The sequence below is a fragment of the Dermacentor andersoni genome, chromosome 2 (genome assembly GCF_023375885.2).
Source record: "Dermacentor andersoni chromosome 2, qqDerAnde1_hic_scaffold, whole genome shotgun sequence".
NCBI classification, from domain to species: Eukaryota; Metazoa; Arthropoda; class Arachnida; order Ixodida; family Ixodidae; genus Dermacentor; species Dermacentor andersoni.
The window spans coordinates 44,245,547-44,272,778 of record NC_092815.1 but is presented as its reverse complement, the minus strand read 5'-3'; the positions used below and the strand labels follow the sequence as shown (position 1 = coordinate 44,272,778).

Genomic DNA, 27,232 nt, shown 5'->3' with positions numbered 1-27,232 from the left:
CTTCTGAGCAGAATTAATCCATAACCGACCGTGAATGCCAGGCTCTCGTGTCGGCCAACGCTAAGTTTCACCCCTACCTTTATGGATGACACCTCTCCGTTGCTACGGATCACCATGCCCTCTGTTGGCTATCTTTGCTGAAAGACAGTACGGGATGCCTCGGCCGCTGGGCATTACGGTTACAGGAACACTCCTTTTCTGTGGCATGTAAACCAGGTCGACTGCACCAGGACGCCGACTGCCTATATCGACATTCGGCTTGTCCACCAGATCTAACCGACGACGACACTGATGCCTGTGTGGTATCTATGACGGACATTCTCCGCATTGCCATCGAGCAACGTCGTGACCCCTCCTTAAATTCTATCACCGATCGCCTCATCGCACAACCCTCGGAGCCCCCCTACAACCCCTTGCTTTAAGAGACACTGTGTTGTACAGGCGCAACTTTGATCCCAACGGCGCAGCTACTTGTCGTTCCGGAACGCCTACGTTCGGACGTGCTCGTGCAGCTTCAAGGTGCCCCCACCGCTGGCCACTTAAGCGTCACTCGCACTTATGAACGAATCCGTTGGCGCTTCTTCTGACCTACTCTTCACCGTTTCGTTCGACGATACGTTGCAACCTGCGAGAGCTGTCAACGCCTCAAGACACCTTGCTCGCAACCAGCTGGCCTATTCGAGCCGATCGACATTCCCGGCGAGCCGTGTTTTCGTGTTGGCTTGGACCTATTTGGACCTTTCCCTGTTTCAGAGCTTGGCAACTGATGGATCGCGGTCGCCACGGATTACGCGATTCACTTCGATATTACTCGAGCGCTCCGCACGAGCTGCGCCATCGATGTCGCCGATTTTCTCTTTCAATGTGTTGTTCTACAACACGGTGCTCCTCGTCAGCTCCTAAGAGATCGCGGCCGTTGCTTCCTCGTCAAAGTCGTTGACGATCTTCTATAATCCTGCGCCACTCATAATCAGTTCACGACAGCTTACCATCCCCAAACAAATGGATGGCTCAGCGCCTTAAATGCACGCTTACCGACATGCTCGCTATGTATGTGTCGGAAGATAATCGGGATTGGGACTGTGCATTGTCCTTTGTCACCTTCGCTTATAACTATTCGCGCTGTGACACTTCGGGTTATTCACCTCTATATATTTTGTATAGCGGCAACGCACTCCTGCCATTTGATTCCTTTCTTCCAACTGATTCATCTGCGACTTGCTCCTACGCCTTGGATGCCATTGCCCGCGCCGGAACTGCTTGCCGTATTGCCCCAATTGACCGTCTTGATTTGAGTTGAGTTGTTGTAGGCTACTGGTGGGATTAGCCTTGCAGTTGCTGCCGGCAATCAATTGTAGCATCTCAGACCGCTCAAAAAACGCTTTACGGTTGCCACCACCCAGATGCCCACTGCGATCCTGGCTCACCGGTCCTTCTCTGGCGGCCTTCTCGTCGCTTGGACCTCTGCGAAAAGCTGCTGCCTCGTTACTTTGGACTCTGTCGCTTGGTGCGCCAAGTAACCGACTCACTTTGGCGGCGGCCCCGGCTACAGAACCTGTACACATATCAAGGCTCAAGCCTTACTACTCGGGCTACCACCATATACCTAAGCCAGCACCAGGACGGCGCTTTTGCCCCCGGGGACTTGTGTTACAGAATGGCATGCGCCTGTAGAGCGAGAACGGAAGAAGACGAGGTTGACTGTGTTCCGATATTGCGCTTCAGAGCCCTCGCTATACTGTGTTTATTTAAACACCGGTGCGGATGTACACCGTGAAATGTACACCGCCGAATGGTTAATTGAATTAGTCAGGCCTCAGAGGTTCCTCCAGGGTAAGAGTGAAGTATGCTGCTTTTGACGACCACTGGGGTCGCCTATTCGTACACTGCTCCATCGCGCCTGCTGTAATTTTTTTTTAACGGGACGGTGACATGATGACGGCTGTGTAAATGGGGCCTAAGTCGGTAGCGTTCTTTTACTAAGGATTCCGCCTGCTGAAGCTGGCGCAGCCAGAAGAGAAGAGGAGGCGACTCTAGCTCGTGTTCTTTTCCGTTTGCTAAATAAATTTTATTCCTCCTCCTCGCGGGAACGTCTGCTACCTCTCTGACGTCGCTTGGTCGCGTACACACGTAGCCACGCACGTTGCGTTTAGTCTATCAGTGCCATAACAAGAATTGAATATAGTATAATCGTGGCATTTTGCTTGAGTCCTTCCGCATTCCATCCATCGTTAGGATGAAGAGGGCGTGAAGTTCAAGAGGCTGGAAGCAATAGGAAGAACTGAGCATACTTACAGGCTTGTGCTCGCGATGGACTGTCACACTTCTTTTGGGCTCTAACATTTGGCCGCGATATCTATAGTACTCAACATCTGGTTTCCCACGATGTACGGCTGCCGAGCTGCGTCGTATAGCAAGTATCTTATAGCTCTCCAAGCACCAAGGTTTAGATCATGTTTCTAGAAATGGGTGTCAAGACAAATTGAAGCATTCTCTGCACCTTGTTATTTCGGTCGCATGTAGTAGAAAGGGCTCAGTATAAAGAGCAACAATGTGAGCCAAATACGTATGACCAATTTGTTTTCGGAAATGAAGGGGACTCTTGCGTCGTGCTCCAGGGGAAAAAAGCACTGATTCTCCATATATGCGGCTTAAAAAAAAATGTGCGTGGTATGTCTGGCCTATCTCACAAGAAAATGACCTGCCGGGATTTTTCCAGATGCACTGGACGTATTCCTCTTTGGCAAAGTATACTGCATGTCTTAAGTCGCTGTTTCATCATGGCCCTAATGAACATTTATTCTCTGACATAAGACTACTCCAACAGCATGAGGGTATTTATCGTATGGCAATATTTCTCGCTAACACGCGAGATATTGCTACGTGTAGCTGATGCACAAGGCTATTTACAATATATTTAAACGTAAGATGGCGATCCTTATAAACCGGGAGTACGTCGTCTTCCTCCTCTTCAGTGAAGCCACATTGTGGCGGCTGTTTCGTATCAGTGTCACTTGTACAACGGCACTCTACGTATATTACAAGTATATGTCTCTCTAGTTTTGATCCGCACCTACAGGTCCACCTTACACCAGGGAGATCGCGAGCTGAAGGAACGCTTCTGTGCCACCTGTGGCTTGGCGTGGCCTTCACGAACGCTTATTCCTTTCGTATAGGAATGGCCGACAGTCTTACACGCGACAACGGTGACTGCGAGGAGAGGATCGCGCATTTCTTTTGTAAGTGACCTTGCTTCAGTGCACCTAGCAAAGAGCTCTATAGCACATTACGCTGGCTGGACAGTCGCCCTTTGTCGGAGGCGATGATGCTCGGACACTGGTCGAGACCTTCCTCAGCGCAGAGGGCGTCAGACGCGCTATTGCGCTTCTTGAGCACACGTGGACTCAGTGACATATTTTGACAGGTGTTGCACGCTACATCGCACCCATGAACTATTTTTTTAATGTAAAGCCTTCTTTGCCTCATTCTAGGCACTTTGCAGTAGGCAAGTAGGTAGGTCGTTAAGTCCCAGGTAGGTTCCTGTCTCGCCTCGGTTTAATAAATTGAAAATAAACGTGTGCCCTATGTGGAATAAAAGCCCTGCCGTGGTACGCAGCTTCCTCGCGCTTTAACCATTAGGCCACGATCGCTCTTCTTTTTCAATCTAATGCATATTTACCTCATTCTAAAGCCAGCCAGTTCATGAAAACATTTAATGCATGCATTTTGTCTTCTTTCCCCGTGACAGCTCGCACTTTGGGGCATTGTGTCTGAGTTATCTCCAGGATCAGCCCACATTCCGCTCATTGGCCAGTGGATACCTTCGCACGTAGGCATTGCCGGAAACGAAGAGGCTGATCGACTCTCTTTGTCGTGTGCTCACATCGAATGTGGCTGTCCGGAAATTTTGTGTAGGCTTGACGATGCTCGTATTGATTCGTCGATAGCTCCAAGCAGCACCCAGACCAGCGTGTTAGAACAGGATCCTTTCCTCCTCGTATTACTGGTGGAGGCTTGCCTCGTTTTTCTAGAGCTCTATAGCTGAAGGTAAAGGTTGGTTCTGTCCTGGTATCCAAACGCTTATACCGGCAAGGAAGTGTAGACAGTCCGTCATGTGTTTCTTGTAGTTCCTGGGGAAGCACTTGAACAGCGTATGTTAGAGTGTACTGTTTTACTTGCCCAGCGCAAGTCGCCGCTATGAGGCTATAGCCTACTTGGCCTGCAGTGTACCACCCTGGATGATTGCCTATATCCGGGTGGTTGTGCTTCTCGACACGATCAGCCTCATGGCGCCCTACTTACTTTTCTACAAGACACTGGCTTGACTTGCCGTTTGTGAGAGACTTTGCAAGGGGCGAAAAATTTTGGTTTTTCTAACTTTGTTCTTGTATCTTTTATATTCCTTTGTATTTAGTGTGACCTGCGTGCTTTGTTGCTTTTCCTGATCCCGCGTTTATGTTCCGTTCCCATTTGCTCAATGCATGCCTTGCATTACTTTCACCATTGGCCTGTCTTCTTGATTTTTATTTCTTCCTTACTTTCCTTCTCCTTAACTTAAACTTCACTTTTCTGTTCCCTCCTTTCTAAAGAGTAGGACGTTGCATGCCCCCATCGGTGTATTGTATGTGTGTTTTCATGTAAATAATAATAATAATAATAATAATAATAATAATAATAATAATAATAATAATAATGCCGCAGTACTTTTCTCGCAGCAGTTAACGCTATATACAAACGGTGCGAAGTAATGCCTAATTCAAAATCGGTCTAAATTAATCATGTTTCAACATTTCTTCATCGGAGTATAAATGCCATTTTCGTCTTAACGAAGATCAGATGACATAGTAATACGTATGTGCGAATTTATAATACTCAGTCGGTGATCGCGTTACAATCTGTGTTTCTCTCGTTAACGCCCGTTGAGTACTTGTACAGAACCGAACAATCGGCATATATAACTTTTCGTCGAACGGCTGCTGTAGAAACCAAGCCATTGCCACCACATACCATCGTCTTCGGCGTGGTCGTCGTCTCGCTGCTGTCGCCACACGCACGTAGGCTTGCGTCAAAGCACTACTAATTGAGCTTGTTGGTACATTTCGAAACTTAACAACTACTCGATTAACAAACGCTCGATTTACACAAACATGTTGCTCCACATGGTAATACCATGCGGAACCCCAAACAATGCTGGATAGCCAGGTCCCTGCGAAGTGCACACTGTATAGAATCTGCTTAATTTTATTTTTTTGGCTGTCCTTTTTTTTATTTTCTCGCTCGTGCCCTTCTATCACCTTTCTCTTGCTCTTTACCCCAGCAAAGGGTAATCAGCTAATCCATGCACTGGCTAACCTCCCTGTCTATTCCTCTCGTACTCTTTTCCAATGAACGGGTCCAGTAAAATCATGCGGCTCCATCGGATGTATCTTTGTCTGAGGCGCTCGATATTCGTGCCTCTCTGTACCACCTGCAAACAAAAAATTATGTAATTTTACGTGTGAAGCACCTGGAATTTAATGTAAACAACAGCTTCGAAACAAAACTTCGTTTGCCGAGCCCAAGCTCCCACGCTCGTCTGCTGCACGCAATTGTCGCAATCGGCTCCGAATTAAAACCGGACAACGGCCGTGCACTCTGGCGTCGTCGTCCGTTAAAGGTGATCTTGCAGTTGTAATTATTTCGGTGCCCTCTCGCCCCCATAGCTTCTACGTAAGTCCACGACGTGAAGGAAAATCTAGTACCTAATTTTAAGATTGGAATCGAACGTGCTTTATTGAGATAGGCAGAAAAACCTGACAACAACAGGAAAGATGTTGCCCCTAAAAGATCAACACCTTCGAAAAATGGAAAAAACGGAAGAGAAGCAACTCAGTAGTGGTTCTGACGAGAACAGAAAATACGACAAAACGAGCGTGTCTGGCGTCTATTTTAATTTTCTCCCACGCGCGCGACGAAAGGAAAGATGTCGGGGCACGGGTTTATAGCCTTCTACATAGACTCCGCCCCGCACTCAAGATGACGGCCAGGACGTGTGCGGCTTTGGCTGCGGCCTGCGCGCGTAGTAACAATGTGTTTCCAGCCTTGAGCAGCAGTACGTGCTTATGCGCATGGCACAGCTCGGAGGCGCAGTCGAGCGTAAAGTTGCGCGTAAGGCGGCACTTCGGTGCTCGCAGAAACGAAGACGTCTCGCTTGTAGCGTTGCCGCCGCGACTTGGCGGTCTCCTTACGTCTCGTTCTTCCCTGCTTCCACGATGCGATGGCTGCCGGGAAACGAGCCACTTGCACAGGGTGCGTGCGACGTGCTTCAATAAAGGACTCCTCGAGAGGGAATAATTAGGGCGCACAAAGAGAAACACGCGAGCCCATCGCCGAGGGGAAAAGAATATACGAGCGGGTGTTAGAAAGGAAGGTCAGACAAGCTGGGCGGCCTCCGCGACGTAGATCACGCACTCTACGCAGATGACATCACGATCTGGCGCCCGGGTGGCTCCCTAGCGGAAATGGAGCACGCTCTACAAGCGGTCTTGGACGAGACGGAGGCTCACCTCGCGCACACGGGTCTCAAGCTGTCTCCGAGTAAGTCGGACCTGTTACATTACAGACCCGAAAGGCAGGGTGTTAGAGGTATGACACCCCTCGACCAGCTACCCGTGGTATTAGACGCGAATAATGGGCAGAACATTGCTAGAGCCGGCTCAGTCAAGTTCCTAGGCCAGCTCATAGACGCGAGGGGCTGTAATGCCAGAACAATTGCCCATGTCACAGCCAAGACGGGGAATATGCTGAGGTTAATCGCTGGGGTGCCCAACCGAAACAAGCGGTTAGGTGAGGACAACCTCCTTCGGATGTACAACGCCTTTCTCATGAGCTATGTTAACTATGTGGCATCAGCTCTAGTATGGACTAAAGCGGAAAAGACGAAGTTAAACATCCTCGTGCGCAAGAGCATCAAGAAAGAGCTAGGCTTGCTCATTGCCACGAGCTCCGACAGGCTAGATCAACTCGAGATGCACAATAACATAGACGAGATCATAGATGCGCAGGTCACTGCCCAGGTGGTAAGGCTATCGTCGACCAAGGCTGACAGGTGACTTCTTGAGGAGGTTGGCATGGATCCTAGGATAATGGAGGACCAGTGGCTGACACGGGAAACGAGGGCGACCTACCTGGTGAGGCCCTTCCCGCGAAGCGTACATCCAGAGCATAACGAAGGTAGACGTAAAGCCCATGCACGAGTCATATTGAGGAAAGTTAGGGATCATATAAACTCCGCGGTCTTTGTGTATGCGCAGCAGTACGGGAACATAATTTTCGCGCTGTTGGTTATAGACGGGCGGGGGTTGCTTCTCCCCTTCGCCTCGGTAAGGGCGGCCACCTCGGGTGTAGCAGAGCAAATCGCGGTTGCGTTGGCCTTGTGTGACCCAGAGCGTTTCCACGTTTACACCGACTCGAGAAGACGCAATCAGAGCTTTCGAATCGAGTAACCGCACTCGATAGGCGGCCTCTATTCTAGAGAAGAGGGCTTGCGCCGGTTCTCGTTATATCATGTGGTTCCCCGCACATATGGGGACGAACGTTCTCTAGGGTTTCCCAAACCTGAGCGAGCTGGCTCATGACCATGCACGAGAACTCACGCACCGCGACGGTCTGGGAGCTCAGGAGGGCCAGGAAGGGACTCAGGGAAACGATCCACTTCTTATATTTAATGAAGTTAATAAACATTACCAACTTGGCAGGAGAGTCACCCGAAGCTCAGTAGAGGTCAGTCACCTACTCTTAGAATGTTGCACACGTATCTTTCCCATCGCGGGGCTTCCTCGGTAGGATATACTCGGATGTGGACCCTGGTTGTCCCACCTGTAGTCAAACCGTTTGCTCTAAGGCTCACATGCTCTGGTGATATCCCGAGTTGCCTAATAACCTTCTCTCCAGCGAAGCCGAATGGAAGGAGGCCATCAGAAGTACGGTACTCCGAAAGCAAGCCCAGGTTATCCAGAGGGCCAAGGAAAGGACGGAGCATCACGGCGTTGTGTTACAACGCGGTTGTGTTACAACGCGGCCAGCGGTTACAACGGCCTCCCGTTAGGGGGTGCTGACAGCAGTTCCTTAGGATCAAATAAAGTTCGCTGTCTGTCTGTCTGTCTGTCTGTCTGTCTGTCTGTCTGTCTGTCTGTCTGTCTATCTGTCTGTCTGTCTGTCTGTCTGTCTGTCTGTCTGTCTGTCTGTCTGTCTGTCTGTCTGTCTGTCTGTCTGTCTGTCTGTCTGTCTGTCTGTCTGTCTGTCTGTCTGTCTGTCTGTCTGTCTGTCTGTCTGTCTGTCTGTCTGTCTGTCTGTCTGTCTGTCCGTCCGTCCGTCCATCCGTCCGTCCGTCCGTCCGTCCGTCCGTCCGTCCGTCCGTCCGTCCGTCCGTCCGTCTGTCTGTCTGTCTGTCTGTCTGTCTGTCTGTCTGTCTGTCTGTCTGTCTGTCTGTCTGTCTGTCTGTCTGTCTGTGCCAGTATGGCGGAGGTTGAGTTTCAGGTGCGGAAGACTGGAAAAAATGGGGACCGGACGGAGGACGGAGTACGAAAGGAACTGAGAATTGGGGGAAGATAACAGGCGTTGCCTATGCAGACGTGCACAAAAAACGCTCATTCTTCTTTTCTGCTTTTTTTTTTAATGGCATCGCCAGCTCGCGCGCTTCTTCGGCACCGTTTCGATTTCTCGTTGTCTAAGCTTACATTATGATCGCCGTAAATTACGCCGTGCGGCTTTCGTGTCTTTTCTCTTTCTTCCCATTTCCGCTGAACCAACGCACTGGGAGAAATGCAGGGTGGACGAAAATCGAGCGAGAAAGTCATTAAATCGTCGAATTCGGGTGGCCAATGATGAGGAATAATGAACGGTGTCGAAAATTGCTGTAGGAGGTAGTGGAAATAAGACAGCAGGGGCGATTTGCAGCGGTGACAAAGGCTATAGTGAGCGACCTAAAGTACATGCATGGACGCCTGCGTAATGCTTCACTCAGTCTAGCACTGCAGGAAAGCGTTCAAGGAGTAACGTCGGGGCCTCATTGCAGCGTTAGCGACGAGGGGGCTCTGTGTGCGCGCTGGCATCCCCTCCTGTCGTTATGAGCGATGGCTTTACCGTGCGCCATCGCCGGCAGAAGAAGCGGCGTGGGGCACAGGCCGGACCATACTGCGGCGCCCGCCGGAGCGACGGCACCGTAACGCAGTTTCGCACTGCACAGCGAGGCTTTGGAAGCAAAGACGGAGATTGCTTGAGACGAGCGTAGCGATCTTTCTTACGTAACGTTCTCGTTACATAAGAGTGCTCAACAGAAAGGCTTTGTATTTGCCAAGATATTACTCACCGTCCTAAGTCGCCTGTTTGCGACAAGGCACTAATCGATCTCGCCGGTTGGTTCTGGGCCACGGTATTGTACAGAAGCACAGCTTAACAGAACAGCCCCGTGTGCTCGAGGAGGCGTGGGACGAGAGCTGGTCGTCCTTTTGTTGGGTGCGCGCTTCCAGAAAAATTGGTTTCCCGACAGACGTGAAGCAATTGCAATTTTACTTTGTGACGAGTAACCCGCTGAAGAATTCGGGAGATTAAGATGACCAAACAAATGTTGGTGGAAGATGGAGATATGACATGATTAACATTGGGCGAGCGTAGGGATGTGGATCGGGCTTTCCTTGTTCGCCTCTAACATAACAAAATATATTATGGTGGTGGTTGCGTTGTTGCTGCAGGCGGTGTTAAAGAAAAGCAGCCGCCGTTTCGTCCGAAAGGCGAAGCATCGATTGTGATAGCAAATTAGTAGATAGCTACATGAACTAAGGATGGTAGTTTTATCGGCCCTGTAAAATTGTAATATTCGCTTACTAACCAAGTTAACTAGCACGGCGTCACGTGCGCACAAGTAAACATGACCACATCTCGCTCGATAACCGCGGAAACTCGCTGTGAAAACGCTGGAGTGAGGAATCGCGGCAGCAGCAGCGAGTGATTTGACCTTCGTGCATCTCCAGCTTCAACGTGAACGAAACGTCGAAAGCACAGGGCGTGCGAAGCTACCAGCACTATGCGTACTCTGCAAACATCGCAGATCGCTTTGAAGACTAGGCCCGCGCGGACGCGCACTTTGGCCACGCTGCAGATCGACCTCAAGATACGGCGCCCACATGTCCGCGCCTTAAGAGGAAGCTTTAGCTCGGGCCCAACTCCGACGCGGCCTATTCAAATACATGTAAAAACGCAAAAACGTTTTTCTGAGATAACCCCTGGGCCGATTTTAATGAAATTTGTTGCTTTTGAGAGAGAAAGTTAAATTCTAGTGACTGTTGGAAGCGGAATTTTGATTTAGGGTTTGAATTTTGTTAAAGAGATTTACAAAATTTCAGAAGTTTGAAAAAAATAGAAGCACGAAGTTTACAAACTAATAGCTCTGCATCAAGAACAGATATCGCGGTTCTGTAAACGGCATCCATTAGATCATTCAAAGCGGACAAATTTCATATGTCATTTTACATCTTACGTGAGTTTGTTACGTTGTTTACGAGGGTTCTGCAAAAGTTGTAATTACATATTAACCAATTTTTTGAGATTCATGTATAATATGTCAAATTTGTCCGCTTTAGATGTGCTATTAGGTACAATTCACAGAATTGCGATATCACCTATTCTTGCTGAGTTACAGCGTTGTAAACTTGATAGTTTCGTTTTCTGAAAATTTGCGATTTTCGCCAATTTTTAATAAAAAATTGACGACCTAAATCGAAAATGCGAAACCAATAGTCACTAGATTTTAAGTTTTTCTTTTAAATGAAACAAACCCCGTCAAATTTGGTGCTGTGGTTGCCGAGAAAAACGAATTCTCTTTTTACATGTATTTAGATAGGAGCACCCGAGCTAAAGCTTCCTCTTAAGCAGCAGCCGCTGCAGCCCCCTCCCTCGCCTCAGCCCCGCGCCTCGCGCGTGAAAGAAGGGGCCGTGCCTCCAACCCGCATTCCTTGCTGGCACACGCGAGATTGAGCCGCGTTCGCCGGCTCGCCCTCGCATGCTTTCACTCGCACATATAGCATACGGCGCGCGGCGACAACTTTATCACCCTTGGACTTATACGGAACCTCACGGCGATGCCGACGGCAGGAATGCACCTGGAGTGTCCATGTAATGGCTATCGCGATAAAATTAAATTATGGGGTTTTACGCGACAGAACCACTATCTGGTTATGACGCAAGCCATAGTGGAGGACTCCGGAAATTTCGACCACATGGGGTTCTTTAACGTGCACTTGAATCTATGCGCACGGGTATTTTCGCATTTCGTACCATCGAAATGCGGCCGCAGTGGCCGGGATTTGATCCCGCGACCTCGTGCATGGCAGCCCAACACCATAATCGTTAAGAAGCCACTGTGGATTGCAGATGGTGTTATCCAAGCCGCCAGTATCGGCAGTTGCTGTGCCTTCGCAGTTGCGTAAAAAAAAAAAAGAGCGTGAGCACAAGAGGCGAAATCTCCTCTCGCCGTACCTATGGTCCTTCAGAGTGCAGTAGGGCCAGTATTCACAAATAGAACCTAAGTACGGGTGACTAAGCTACTTTCATAGTACGCGAGAAGTATAACTAAGAAAAAATAACTTAGCACAGATGTTTTCAAAAACGTTACTTTCCTACACACACGCACGTATGACGAAATTCTCCTTGGGCAGTGTCAGCGTAACAAATGATGGAAACACAAGAAAAGAGTCTCTCTTTTAACTGGCATGTTTATTAACACTTCAACCTGATTGTGTCGATGCATCTTTTTTTTTTTTCCACGCCTTCTTTTCGCGAGGGTGCACTGGACTGTTGCGGTGCACAAGCTCCTTGCTGAGTAGCACAGCAAAATGCATGCAGCCCCGTCGACAGTCATAGCGAACGCGGTAGATGTAGTGTTCGTGAGAGCGCGGACTCACTCGCAATGCGTTGCGAAATAAGTATCGCACACGAAACAGAACAGAAGCACAATTACGTTTTCTTTCTTTTTCTTTATCACGAAGTGAGCAATGCACCTAGAGTGAGATGGAAAGCTTGTCAACCGTTGTGAAACTATGAGAACGCGTAGGTGAAGCGGCTCGATAGTTAAGAAACAATTTATCTCACATATAAGCAATACCACAGCTTCACATTGCGGAAAAGAAAACGTAGGGGAAAGGCAACGAGAGGACGTTATAGAAAGCTCGAAGTTTGAAGCACAGAGACACGCACACTGAAATGTGTACAGTTATATGTATATAGATATCTATATGTATTTATATATGTATAGACGCGTTGTTCTTTTTTTTCTCTTTAATTTATCGTACTCACCATCAATACGAGACTGTAATTGTCATGAAATGAGATAACTTCAATGAAGAAGCCGCGATGAGCGTTGCGCGTGGTATAAAATATAGATTGTAGTATGTACAGACGGGCGCACGAAGTACAGCGTGCGCGCGTAAGAACTCTCGTACGCACGTAACAGCGGTCACCACAGCAGCCGCAGTGCAGTTCAGGTTTCTACTTCCCCCGGTTAATATTTCTTTTACTTTTTAGTCTCGAACAGTCAAGAATGACCATTCACAAAGATAGCGCCCATTATATGCTCCCGAAATGCCGGTCACTCGAGACACTGAGCAACAGACATGCAGAAGGACCCAAAAATGTGTACGCCCTGCGACACTGGGAAAACGCGTAACCTTGAACCCAATTTTTACAGTAGTTTCGTTTCTTTCTGACTTGCGCTCAGAGCGCCACAACCATTTAAGCCGCCAGGAAAGCGTAATCGCGATTGCATCTGCCCCAGGACCTGGCTGCAATGAACAGAAGCTGCTAAATTTTATTCGTTTTCCTGGCTTTAGAACTTTTCCATTACGAACTGGGATTAGGCCCTATGAAATATGGTGCCGAAAATCAACTTCGTTGGATCGTACTGCAGATGTAATATGAATACCACGAAGAACACTCTGCGCGGGCGATGTAGTTACCGTCTTCAAATACACCAGCAGCATTGGAACGTTCTGCACGTGAACCATGCCCGTTGTGATTACCTAATGTCGTGTTACAACCGAAGCCAAGTTTACACATGAAGATTAAGAGTAAGCAACACTACAACAGACATATTTCATGTTGAGGCCGTACACATTTTTGGGCCTCTCTGTACATACTGACTTCTAGCTAAGCCTATCCGCCAGCTCCACAGTGGTCTGACAAAATAGCGCCTTCTCAGTCAATCACAGAAATCAAAGGGAAACACGACATTTGAGCGAGGTCCTGCAAATTTCGCGAAATCCTGCCTGCGATTGGAGACAACGGCGCGCGAGGGTCACTCGTTAAGACGACGTCCACGAGGAAGGGTTTGGAATGAACGGTGTTGAGGCCGCTTTCAAGACGTTCCATGAGGACGGAAAGCCTGCTTGCCGCACATGTTACAACACGGTGCTGCATCCTACGTAGCCTCGCATGGCCTGTATTCTCCATCGTGTCCTGTCTCGTCCAGGACTTCAGGCTCGAACTGCGCGTCCGAGCGAGTGCCATCAAGCGGCACTTTACGAACTGTACTCTAAATGTTGATTCAAAACATCCTCGCGCGGCCATGTACACAAGCTCCTGTTATGCGTGTCACAGTGACTAGGCCTGTTTCCGCAGTACCTTTATCTGCACATCTAGCGAATGCCATGGAGGATAAGCCATGCATTACGCACAACCTTTTGAAGGTAACGTCGCCGTCAGAAACCCCACAGTTGCGCAAGATTGCGAATACCACATCTTATAATCTCCATTTCTTCAGTTCTCACTGACGAAGAGCTCATAAGCGTAATTTCTTTCCGGGATTCATTCAGAACGAGTGTTTACAATTCTGCGAAACGTTGTTCATTCCGCAAGTTTGGTCACTACGAGTGCGTTGAATGTAAGAAGAGACTGCTAGCGCTGTCTGACACTTTGCAGTTGAATTGCTTAGCGCACCGGATGAAATCATGCCAGCGGGGACTACGGGAAAAAAAATGGCCACACTGTGAGTATTCAATAGACACGAAGGGATGGATAGAATGGGAGTTTGTGCCCGCACACATCACAAGAGATCATTAAATGCCTATAGAATGAGCACGACGGAACGTCTCTCTGCGAAGCTCAAGTACGTGAGTGTCTTTAGGACGTATATCGTAAGGTGAGTATATTCTTTGTTCTCCACTCGCGCCGTATTTACGTCGGTATGTATGCGTCTCGGCCGCGACACAGCACCTATTGTTCATGTTCACTTCCATGTTTTCTTTTGGCATCATGGCAGTCAACCGCGCACACCAGCGCAATGTACGCTTCGTTCCCAGTCCTTTCCCAGTACATGGCTCGAGCAAACACCTTAGTAGAGTATTATGGCTAGCGCATGAATAACTTGCAGTTCACACACCACTGTCACACCAGTGTAAGAAGGACCATGGCACACCTGGCGCATCGTGAAAGTTTTCAGAGACTCCTTCGTGTCTCCCGGCGTAGTCACGCGCTCCAGAAGCAAATTCCTGCTGACCACGTCGGTGCCCATTGTTTTTCGACGAACTGTGGCATCCAAGGAATGACGGCGCACCAGGGTCGACAGTTTTCGAACATCGCCCAATATACCACGTCTCCTTAGGAATTGCAGACCCCGAATGTAGCCACGGAACCATTATCTTCGGACGCAGGGGTACTTTCGTACGGTGAACGTCCATTCGTGCACTCACGGTACCACCCCTCATGAATGACTAGGTATCATTAACACTTTCTCCACCCTGAGTCCTTGATTCCACTGGTCAGCTTGCGTCCTCTAGCGGAGCATCCCTTCACGAAGTGTCGCTGTTTCCCTGCGAAGTAGCACCGCCGCCGAAGGTAGTCATGCGTGGGACCTCATTTCCGCTGCTCGCGGAGAGCACGTCCGGATATCAGAAGTCCACGATCTTCTGGCGGCAGAAATACGGGGTGTGGTTGTTCACGTTGGTTATGTAGTCGGCGTGGAATGGCGGCTTTGTCGGCGACGTCTCCAACACGGTCGGACGGAGGTCGTCACCCTCGACGCAGTTGAAGGTTGTCATGTTGACTGGTCCGTCGCATGGTCGAGGGGACCTGCAAAGACAAGAACAGAGAGAGAGAAAGGGACCATCTTTATTTAGGATGACTAAAAGAAAGTGCTCGAAGTTAGCGTACCACAACCTGCTAAAAGATTGGAGCGGCGACAACAAGAACAATTAGAGATGATGAGACGTCTTCAAATAAAAATTACTATTCACTTATGAGAAGGCAGTTAGCAGTGCAGCGTTCTAAATCTAGAAGCTCCTCCTCATCATAGAGTTTTATAGGACACACAAAAGTTTTGCAGCGCACAGCGCGATAGTGAAGCGGAGCTGGTGCTACGCAGTCTGGTCTTTGTTTAGTTGTCCGTACACGTAAAAGAAGGGGACGAACAACTACAGAAAGCGACGGGAACAGACACATTATCCCTCGCGCGACGCAACACAGGTCGCGCACATGGCAGCGACATGCGTGGCACGATGCCGGTAGTAGGATATACTGTCATGCATATGATTTGGTTGCGTCATTGGTTTTATTGTTGCTCCTTTTCCTTTTTCACCCTGCAACTTAAGGACTGTGCGGGTGGTGCTTTGCCCAGGCATTCGAGCATTAAGTCATATTATTTTTTTAGATTTGATTAACACGTTAAAATACGTTCGAATAACAAACGAAGTTACTGAAAGGCAGGATTTCAAATACGGTAACGAAAAAGAGAACACAAGATCAAGTTTTTGTTGTCCTTTTCCTTACTCCTTGTGTGTTTGAACGCCGGCATTGAAGTAAGAGGAATGCTTAGCAACTTGCTAAACTTTCAGTTGTTCTACACTACAGAGAATGTTGTTGGGGACTTGTAGCAAAAGCAAATAGGGATTAAAACGACACGGCATATAGGTAATAACCAGCTCTCCAAGCATAGCAGTTGCGGACAATTGAAAGCTTATACAACCAAACAACAACTCCTTCAGTCTATGCAATCAGTACATTGATGCTGTATTGAAAGCTGCGAAGAACTGCCACAGAGTACAATGTATTTTGTATGAAGACAAATAAACACGTAGCCCGCATGATTCTTACTTGTCCAACATTGCACCAGCAGTTATCTGCACCATGTCCATCACTAGCACGTGCTTTAGATTCAAGGTGTTTCGCTTGTGATGAGGACGATAATTCACAATATAGAAATGCACAAAGCAACCGTCATTATACAACCCTTTCCAATGGGGTCCGTTTGCGTATACCTGAAATCTATTAGCTGCGCATGATTGGAAAGTTGTATAGCTCCTCTTCATAAGACAACACCAACGATTTTTTTTTCCAGAAGGTTATATAAACAATGTCTTGACCATTCCTGCAAGATTATATTGCAGATGCACTCAAAGATTAAATATAAGAACTTCGCTTGTATAAACAAATAACCTTATTTTCAATTATGTGACCCCCCCCCCCCCCCCCCCCTTCCCGTCGAAAGTATCTCGTGTCAATTTTTCACCACTTGTTCGCATGAATACTTCACTGTCTTTTAAAACATCAAAAGCTCGTCGCGGTGATCTTCTGTAACAAACAAATTTCGAAAGATTACGCAGGACACGAATATGTTCAATGTAGGAAAAGCATTGCTAGCTCCTCACAATTTTAAGGGTTTGTTCCACTTTGTATTCTACGGTTATTGAATGCATTTAATAAAATATAAATGTTCGGATACTCACGTTTTTCCGTTTTGCACAATTTTGTCGCCTGAAAGAAAACCAAATTGGAAGCGTTAATGGACACGAAGATCTCCGCTATGTATAAACACTGTGGGCATGGGAAGCAGTTATATATTAAAGAAAGAAGGAAAGAAGGGAGGAAAGAAAGAATGAATGAATGAATGAATGAATGAATGAATGAATGAATGAATGAATGAATGAATGAATGAATGAATGAATGAATGAATGAATGAATGAATGAAAATCAGAAGCATCAAGCATGGAAGAACAAGTAACAAAACAAAATAAACATAGCATGCGAGGCACATGACCAAATAATGTTCGTTCATATTCGAAAGTGGCAGCTGTGCCAATGCCCACACCACGTATGCACATATATGAAGGCAATGTTCTGCTACTGACTTATTAAAAAAGGAAGTTTATGTTAAGAAACAGGGTTGATATCATTGCATTAGTCGTTCTCTCCGAAATGATACCACTTACGATATTTTTTCAGCATATTCACCGTTTCTGTTTTGGCAGTCTAGCCTACATCTGAATATAACATCAGATTATATGAATAGGGGTTCAGAAGACGTTACTGAACACGAAAGCCTCCAGGGTTAACCTTTGCGAACATTATCCTTAAGGCTGTTAATGGTTTGATTACGCTAATTTTCCATAAGCCTGCCGCAGTAACATTTGTTAGTATTTCGAACTCTTGTAATAAGTGTATGCATCCATTTTTTATCGTCTGACTGCAGAATGCATTTAAGCGCCAGTCGGTGCGTGTCCATAAAAACTTCAGTGGTGATATGTCACCCTATATGCAAATAGGGTGGCATATGGTGAGTTTCGAACTATGGGACTCCTAATTCATACTTCCCTACTAACACAAATAAAGTGGACCCGTATTCATAAAAAGGGCCTTGGGCTAGAATTGTTTTTCAGAGAAATTTTTCGCCAATTCTGATGCCGGACTTGTTATTAACGAAAACGGCCAGCCAATGGGAAAGATCACTTAGGAAGGAAAAGGTTAGTGAAATCGGCTCCTGATTCTGACATGAAGAGGCGGGGGGAGGGGGGCGAAGGAGGGGCGGCTTACCAGCGTTGGCTTTCACGCGCTGCCTCTTGGTCCGGCAGCGTGCCACTATGACGAGCAGGAAGAGGAAGAAGACGGCAGCGAAGGTGACCGCGATGAGGATGACGACGAGAGAGTTGCTCTGCTCGCATCCGCTCCACTCGCTCCCTGCGATATGCGTGCGCAAAACAACAGTGTCCCTCGCTTAGCTCGCCTGTCGAATTTTACTCAAGGCTGCGCACTTCGTAGATGGGACACGGGCACACACCGAAAAACGCCGGCAGTAGCATGACGCCGGTACCAGTGCGTGGCAGTTGAGCTAAGGGCGCCGTGAGCTATGAGCGTTTCTGTCACGTAGGTAAAACTGGGTCTCAGCAAACGGGAATGCAAAGAAGGTGCTGCATTCTGCAAATGCTGTAGTGGTTATCTGATATGTGTATTTTTATTCGCGTGCTTTCTCCTTCACTGTACTAGATTGTTTTATTGTTATTACCCTTTATTGTCTTTCCTTGTATAGGTATACGTAACCTTAGATATGCGGCTTATGTAACAGCGCGAAACATAAGCAAGGGACGACGCTAAAGACCGTGTGTATACATAACTACATACATGTATGTATGTATGTATGTATGTATGTATGTATGTATGTATGTATGTATGTATGTATGTATGTATGTATGTATGTATGTATGTATGTATGTATGTGTGTGTGTGTATGTATGTATGTATGTATGTATGTATGTATGTATGTATGTATGTATGTATGTATGTATGTATGTATGTATGTATGTATGTATGTATGTATGTATGTATGTATGTATGTGCACATAATACACAGTAGAATAAACAGTTAGAAGTCAGCGCTCTTTTCACTCGGTATCTATCGTCGTCACTTCCTTATGTTTCGCGCTGTTCCATAAGTTGCAATGAACCAACTAGCCCAGCAAGTAACCACTTTGCTTAGACATACGCTCTTAAATATTGCATATATTCTTGACATATTTTATTGTGTGTGTATCATGTATATCACACTAATTGTGCAAAGAGTCGCGTGACACCACCTTTACCACATGTCGCTGACGTCGTACTGTAAGGTGTGTCAAATATGTAAATAAGGATCACCACCTAACAGCAGCAACAACATGGCAACGACGTTGTAGGCTTTCTACCTATGTTGTTCGTGTCTGGATTCTTAGTTTCTTCTTTGCTCCTGCTTTTAGCACCTTTCTTTCCCAAATCCCCGTGTCTTGTTGAGTATTATGTAAGTAAATGCTGACAATTCCATCTACTTTTAAGCTAAACCCACTCTCAGGCTACAGAAGCATGATGTGTCCTAAATAGAAATAAGTGAAAAGAAAGGCGAATGAAGAAAATGGCAAGACTTTATTGAAATGTAAGTTAAGTATATGGAAAAGCACTCACAAGAAAAAAATGTGTTTGCTGTTCAGCGGTATAAATATTACACAGCGCCAAGATAATATTGCCAGCTCTTTTCATATCAGTTGTCAAAAACTTTTGAGTGCTGGGAATTCCCATAAACAAGCAAAAGCGCACGAACAGAAGCTTTTTGATGTTATTTCATGACTGCATCAAAGCTTTAGGCAAAGTATTAATATAAAAATAAATCCAACGGTCTGCTGCCTTTTGTTTCGAAGGACACGCTACTGTTAAATATTTGGCCAAGGTGGAGCGTATCGTTAATTACCGCACCAAGAGCGAAATATTTTGTTGACAACACTAAGTTGATCAATCTCGAGAAGAGCGCAATGATAGTTGAAAAACACAAGCGCTGCACGTCTCGCATCCATGATTGCTGCTAAGTTCGGTGCGGTCGATACAAAGTACAGGCATCCCTCCACTCACCGCGCCTCTAATCTTTCTTTTTTTTTTCCCTCTTGCACGGACCTCGGAGACTACTGAACGGCGATCGATAAAAGAGGTGTAAGCCGGTGCTCTAGATTGCTTTCCTCTCTATCACTTTCTTTTTTATTTTTTTACATCTTGTTTCTTGTACAAACCCCGGGTGTCAGGAGATGGATGAAAAAAACATGTCGTTTGCCCGCTGACGGGCTATGCACTGTAGACGCATCGCTATTCGGGAACAGCGGCGTGATGATGAGTTGTGTCTGACTCTTTGTTGTTGCTGCTGAATTTTAATTCAGCCGCTTCGGCGATCGCAACATAAGACAAAATGAAGAGCGTTACGGGGAAGCTTGAGGCCGAAGAGCCGAACTTCCGTGAAAGCAACAACTTGATTTGGGCCAATCGCTTCATATCGAAGGCATATTGAAACAATACGATAGGACTAGGACACAAAACAAACACAAAGAAGGCTGGCACTGACTGCCGAGTAAACATAATTTTAGAAAAATTGACCGCTCTTCCACTGCAGTGAAGAGGGGTTCCAGCGAAGCTCGAGATCCGCGGCTCTTGTCGTAACGCCTCGGTTTCACGCTCCCTCACGGCGAGGTCAGCATGTCGACGACGAGCCCTTTCTCGAGCGAGTTACCAGCGGCGTTCATCAAAAGCAACCTGTTCTTCGGCCGAACGTACGACGCGAGGCCCGCTCCCGCTGCCGTTCCTTCAAAGCAGCCTGCTCTTCGGCAAAACCAACCAAACGCGGCCTCCCGATCTGACTGCCGGGCCTGAGCTGACGGGAAATGGCGTGCGCGATGCGAGCGAACACGCGATCACACACCCTTTCCCTCATCCGGAGGGAAGCAGCGCCTGTGATTGGCTCGCGCATTGCGCTGTGTCTACTTCTTCATGCGTGTAAAACCCCGCTTTAAAGGTCGCGTATGACGAACCGACAGTGGCTCAATCGGCCAGCGTGGTGGTCTCGCAAGCCGGAGGTCGGTGATTCGAATCTGCAGCCCGAGAAGAAATCTTTATTGTTTCATGGCTTAGGTTTTTTCGTACGCCAACGCCGACGCGAGTGAGGCAATACAAGCTTTGCTTGAAATTACACCCGCTATATTTCGTTTCATCACGGTGTCACTTTGCCTTTGTAAGGCAGCTACGTAATTTCTCGGTTAGCACCTCTATCTGTATAGTCTCACGCGTTTGCATGCCGGTTAAGATAGATGGTCTCTCTTGTTTTCGTTACTAATGACTAGTGCTTTTATTTTTCAACGAAATATAACTGACAGTTAGCGACAGCATGTTTGATGTCTTCTTTTTTGGAACAACAGACTCTTGCAATCATTCACTATAACCACCGTAGGACGCCCTTGTTGAACGAAAATAACCTTCGATAAAAGTTGGCACCGTTTGTTTCCAAGTGAAGTCCACAACATACGCCATACGAGTATATTCACTTACATTACCAGCGAACCTTCCACGACGTGACGCAACACTGCTGTGTCGGCTGTGGGTAGGAGTAGCATTCACCAACTCCTACAGCTATCGTATTGGAATGGCGGATTCACCAATGTGCGCGACGTGCAAGTGTGAAGAGACCATCAGTCACCTTCTGTGCCACTGTTCTCGCTTCGATAATCAACGCGAGACTCTCCAGTGTGCCTTAAATAGACTGGATGACAGGCCATTTACGGAAGCGAAGATCTTGGGGGCCTGGCCTCATAGTTCAATGGCCCAGAAAGCAGTTCGAGCGCTTTTTCGCTACCTGAGGGAAACAGACTTGAGTGCCAGACTGTAGACATCCTATACCTAAGTTCTCTCTCTCCCTCTTTCACTCCCCATTCCCCTCCCCACGTGTAGGGTAGCAAACTGGACTCAGTCTAGTTAACCTCCCTGCCTTTCTGTCTTCCCTTCTCTCTCTCTCTCTCTCTCTCCAGAGCGGTACTTAAAAGCACGCATTCTTACGCCTCCGGGGTGCTTACACAAAACAGCGCTGTGGATCTGCTTGTTCAATCTCACGGCTACTTCCTATGGTCCTACACAAGCGAGACTTGCAGCCGTAAGGAAGCGTGTAAGCATCACCTATGATCCCCTAATGCTCCCCCCCACTGCATGTGTGAAGCATAAATTGCTTTCTGCAGGCGTCACGCAGGAGCGCCTTCTGAACTTCTTAGAACCCGCTATTGCTATGGCGTCAAGTAGTGATATCCAACCTCATGGCTCCGACACCACTTTTCGATCTGTTCTTTTGTGGCTTCACTTATTGGCCCTGTTTCCGAAGAGCTTTGCTGTGCACTCTCTTCCACTATCACTTACGTCTTCAGCTACGTCTCACAGACTGGCCGGATAAGCAAAGAATGATTGACCATCTGTGAAATATTTCTGAAATCCATGGCTATCTTATATCAGTAATACTCGAAGTTCCACATCAACGAGAGCTAAAACAACTTGGTCTCCTTAATTGCTGGGCATGGAGGGTACGTTTGTATAGCGAGCAATGAAATATTATAAGAACTTCATTAGCAGAGCAATTAAATATTTAGAAATTAGGTTCCTGAACTATCCACGGCAAAGTGAGCATAGCAAAATAGATACCTTAGGCAATAAAGGGCTGATCCTATATTGCCTAACGTATCATTTTTGCTAATATAGTCTACTCCTGGGCTGTGCAACGCACTTTAACATTATTTTTTTTTACACTTTCATGTTATAAGCTAGAGAATAACAAACGTACTTTGGAACGCCGTAGGCATGCGTGTAGCCATTTATATTGCCATAAATTTGCTGTAATTATCAATGTTGCTTATTTCAGTTAGCAAGCGCGCTTGTCAATAACGACGCCAGAGAGCGGCACACCAGTGGCTCCTCCAAAATTATTCATAAGGTTATCGCACATACGAAAGCGAAGCGAAGGCAGCGATAGTGTTCGCGTGTATACGTACCGTGCCGCGAAGTGCCGTCCCAGTAGCGGTCTGCCGCCTCTGCGCGTAGCAGCACCGGCTGCGAACGGCCCATCTCGTTGACGGCGTAGAGCACGAGCACATAGTTGAGCCCCGCAGGCACGCCTTGGACCCAGAACGCGGGTCTCTCTGCGCTCAGGTTGGCCAGCAGCCGGTGGCATGAGATGTCGTGCACTTCGAGGCTGTAGACCTGGCGCATCCCGCCGCCACCGCTCGGGTCTTCTCGGCACTCTGCCAGGAACGCGTCTTCCGTCTGGTTGCTCAGCGTGCAGTTGTACGGGGCTTTGGGAGGACCTGCGACGACAGCGTCACAAAAGCAAATGGGTCCAGATAAGGAAAGTGTGCGTTACACTGAAGCGCAGAGACGGAACACTTATATGACTGTACGAGCAGGCCTCGAGGTGCACATTGCTCTACCTAGGTCACTTCCCGGGGGAAAAGGAGGATGCGAACCTAACTGAAGTAAGTTACAAGAACAGGGTGTGCGGGCAGCAAAACCTTCATGCATGTGAGCCTCATCGTCGACCTCCCCCCCTTCTTTTTCTTCTTTCTACGCGCAAGCGTACATGCTCCGTCTATGAGATCGGCGAGATTAAGTCGGAGGCCGCTGAGCTGGGAGAGGGAAGTGAGCACCCGGAGGAGGAAAGCGCCTGAACGTGGATATGAGGAGCGCGCGGCGGAGCGGGGGGAATAAGGAGGCGGAGACGCCTCTGGCAGCTGCTACGGATTCTGTCTGCGCTATGGACGTGCCGGGCTCGTCTGGCGATAGTGAGGTCGAGCGAGGAGGACGGCGCAGCAATGGCGCAAGCGGTGGCACGCCGAGTGCGAGTCGGCCGATACCGAAGTCGTCGGCAGGCGCCGACCACGAACTGAACAAGACCGGCGCGTGCTACGCTTGCCCACGATACTCCCGAAGAAAGTGCCATTCGGCTTACGACAATGCGAGTGTGTCAGGCAAGATGGTATAGCTTAGAAACTCCGAAACAGCACCCAGTCGCTTACGCGTAAGGAACGTCACTACATTTTGTTTTTCTCGCAAATCCTGAGGGGCCATTAGCAGTTCTAGGAAACCTCACGGGGATATGACATTCCTGACACTTCGGTGGAAAACGAGAAACACGTAAAAGTTAGCCTAAAATATTATCTACCAGATCGGTTAGCAAAGGGGTAATACACAACCGAGTCTGAACGCTCGGAAGGAAGGTTCATGTGTACTATGTGCTTTGCTTTTTAAGCTTTTCCTTTTAATTTTTATCCCGTTCAATCTCATGCCTAACGCCCCTCCATTTAGAAAGAAAGTTGGCGCGCTGAAGCAAATGCCACACAGAACTTTAGTATATACAAAATAGAGATGCGAGGCGCAGCGGCCTTAAAGAAACGCTAGTCCAAAACTTGGTGATCATAATTTGTTTCAGAGCCTCTCGCGTTGCATATATTTGCCGTAACGTGCCACAAATATCACTTCCGCTCGGAAGGAGACCAGGGACATAAAGTAATGCCTATAGCGATACGTGTCGCCTTTAGTGGAGAAGAAAGAAAGAACGAAAGAAAGATAGAAATAAAGGAAAGGGAAAGAAAGGACAGAAAAGCTGTTGCGTTCGATTACGGAAGCGCTCTATCCTTTAAATTTCGCGCACTCTCCGATAAGGTACCTCGTAATCTGCAGCTGAGCATCGCGAACACGGACCGCCAGTAATTGATGGCTGCGCTCGGAGCGTCCGCGGAGGAGGCGGCGACCGTGCATTCCGCACAGCAGTCTGGTTTAGGAAAATGATGAAGAAGGCTGGTTTTTCCTCGAGGACGCGCCGTTTAACGGCGGTTCGGCTTCCGCGCGTCTCGAAACCCCAATCGAATAAACGAGCCCCCCGCCCCCCCCCCCCCCACCCCCTCCCCGCTCCCTCCGGGAAAGAAGCAAACGAACACTACGCAAACAAAGCAAGGACACGGAAAGCCTCTACAGGCGCAACTACAAACAGAGACATGCACGCAGCTTAAATTAAGAAGAAGCGAGAAAACCAATGAGAAAGACAGACGTGTACGAATAATGTAATATCATTAGTTACCAACGGACGCTCACTTCGTAAAAAGGCACCAATGAAACAAAACCAACAACGCCTCGATCGGTCAATAAAGAACATGAATGCGATGCGCGAAATAGTGGAATGCTTGATTTTTCTCTTGTATTCTTCGCTTTCCCTGCGCGGACAACGAGTTATTGAGGCGTGTAATGATAGAAATAAAAACCACGGTCATTCATCTAGTTGATTTATCTTTGTTCTTTTTGTCGAGTGACGTTGAGCGATGGTGCGGCGAGTTTATTTACAACTCTTTCCGACCACAGTATCGAGCTATAGTTGCGGGTCGCTCTGCTGTTTATTCTGGTGGTCGACGAAAGAAAAAAAAACAAAGATAGGATACGTAGCGTTGTATAATAGAGCGGCGAGCGTCAGGAACAAAAGTACTAGAAATGAAGCCGTGATTTATAAACTGAGCATTCAAAGGAACAAAACATTAGACTTAACCTGCGTCCGCTATAAATGCGGGGAAGTGTATTGGCACAGCTTTTGGTCCCTCCTTTCGGTGCATTTCAACGGGAAAGGCGGGAATTGCTGTTCTTGCACAAAGTAATATTTCGGAATTTGTCTTCTTTTGTGAGGAGGTTAGTGCGTTTTTATGTTAAATCGAGGTGAGTATGACAAGTACGCGCGGTCCAATCAAGCTTGTCTTTCTCAGCGTTTTCCATTGCTTAAGGGATAAGACAGCGAGAGCATCGCCGAAAAAACAGCATATCATTCTTGAAGAATTTTGCTTACACTGAGAAAGCAAGGGTGGGCTAGCTTACCTCCAGGGGGTATCCAACCCCCCCTTACCCCGCCATTGCGCAAGTATTAGTAGTGGTAGCAACCCCAATCAAACCACCATTAAATGGGGATGATGGCAACGATCAGGAGTTACACGAAAAAGGCTTGCTGGAGTGTTACTCAAAATTTGCTGACAAGCAATTAAGAGGTAAAAAATAAGTTACGAAGGTCACGCTATTGGTGAGCCCATCTAAATTCAAACAAGCGTTCCGCACAAGCTGTGCCTACACAACATGAAACTACAGAGGGTCTCTTGCTCTAGCTCGAGTCTTTGTTTTCTTTACAACTTCTTTTTATAAACTACTAATGTTTACAGTTATATTCCAGAAGACATCAAAGACCTCGGGTGGATATAAATTTCGTTGGATGGGCATACAGAGAAACATAAATGCGCGAATTGAGGTGTAGTAGAACTAAGGACGAAAAGACGCAAGGACGCGCGTAGAAGGCGCCCAGGTAAATAACGTAGACAAAGAGACGAACGGATGTTGCGGGTGGAAAGTGGAACGGACAACATATGTTTACTTTTTTTTTCAGTTTCCCTTTTTCTGTGATCTATAGCCTTCTTTCGATAGTGTTTTATTGTTTAATTATTGGCTCGTTTCGACAGTGTTTCGTTGCTTACATACCCTTTTTTTCTTTCTCGTTCTTTCGGCTAATATTTTCTGATAGCCAGCCGTTTTTATGACCGAGCTTCCCGTCCTCGACAGATAATTTAAAAAAAAGCAGGTCATAAAACGCGAACAAACAAATGAAGAAAGAAAAACGCGGACAAACGTGTGCATGCACACAGATATATAAACAAATGTAGTCGACAATATTATCGTAACAATCATTCTAGCATTTCAAGGAGTTCCAAGCGTCTGACGGAAAGGGGAGCTTTACGGGACTAAACGCCCGGGCCCTCAGTTCCCCCTTTCGAACCCAGCAGGGACTTTCAAGAAACAAGCTTTATCGCTCTCTCTCTCCCTCTCTCTCTCCCTCTCCCTCTCTCGTCCTCTCCAAGTCATGGTCATTATTTCTATGATGATGTTTCGTACTGGTTCGATTACTTTACGTCGGCGCTCCAGCTAGCCTCAGCACTTAGCGTGCGCGCGTGATTTCATTCGGAGGTGAACAGGCGTGCACCTGGGTACCCTCGCTTATCAGGCACACATTGATGACATTAATTTCTTCGCGTAGATGCGATGATTATGATAGTTCTGGATGTAATTCTTGCATCACTTCGTCGTCCGCAGCTGAGCCTTTAATACCCGCCGGTAACAACTCTCCTCCAATCTGGTAGCTTCAATTTCCCGAAGCCAAAGCGCCTGCGACGTTGCTAACCTGCTGACATCATACTGACGAAGAGAAGGCAGGAAGCAGGAAACAGCGCACGCCTTTTTCTTTCTGCCTTCTGTCTACGTCTCAGCAGCGCTGCCGCCATAGAAGAACCCCTAGTAGGTAATTCTGCTTCAGCCAAGTGTGCATTGTATATCAGATGAGTTTTGCATGGCACACTTCATGAGCAAAGCGTAGCCGTTAGCTGATGACGCCGGTTGTAGAGCTGCATGCACAATTGCGGAAGTTTTTAAAGCGAAAGCTTTACTGGCCGCGAACTTGCGATTTCGCCGTGACCATGCTCCGAGGAGGCACACGACGTCATACCGCGTTCCTTGTCACATCGCGTTCGTCGTCGTTGCGTTCGCCTCCGCTCGCTTCGCCAGCTGCGTCGCATGCCTGATAACATGTCGTAGGATT

The 27,232-nt window shown here is 47.5% G+C and overlaps 1 protein-coding gene across 1 annotated transcript in view; it reads right to left on the bottom strand.

The window, feature by feature from the left end:
* Positions 1 to 11,730: 11,730 nt before the first annotated feature.
* The window catches only part of LOC126542374 (roundabout homolog 3-like), a 261,562-nt gene continuing 246,060 nt past the window's right edge, over positions 11,731 to 27,232 (bottom strand). The window contains exons 9-12 of the mRNA XM_050189427.3: positions 22,614 to 22,925; positions 17,836 to 17,979; positions 16,752 to 16,779; positions 11,731 to 15,099 (exon numbers count right to left, since the gene is read on the bottom strand). Of these exons, the coding sequence (XP_050045384.1) occupies positions 14,919 to 15,099; positions 16,752 to 16,779; positions 17,836 to 17,979; positions 22,614 to 22,925 (665 nt within the window). The 3' untranslated portion in view covers positions 11,731 to 14,918. The remainder of the gene's footprint in view (positions 15,100 to 16,751; positions 16,780 to 17,835; positions 17,980 to 22,613; positions 22,926 to 27,232) is intronic.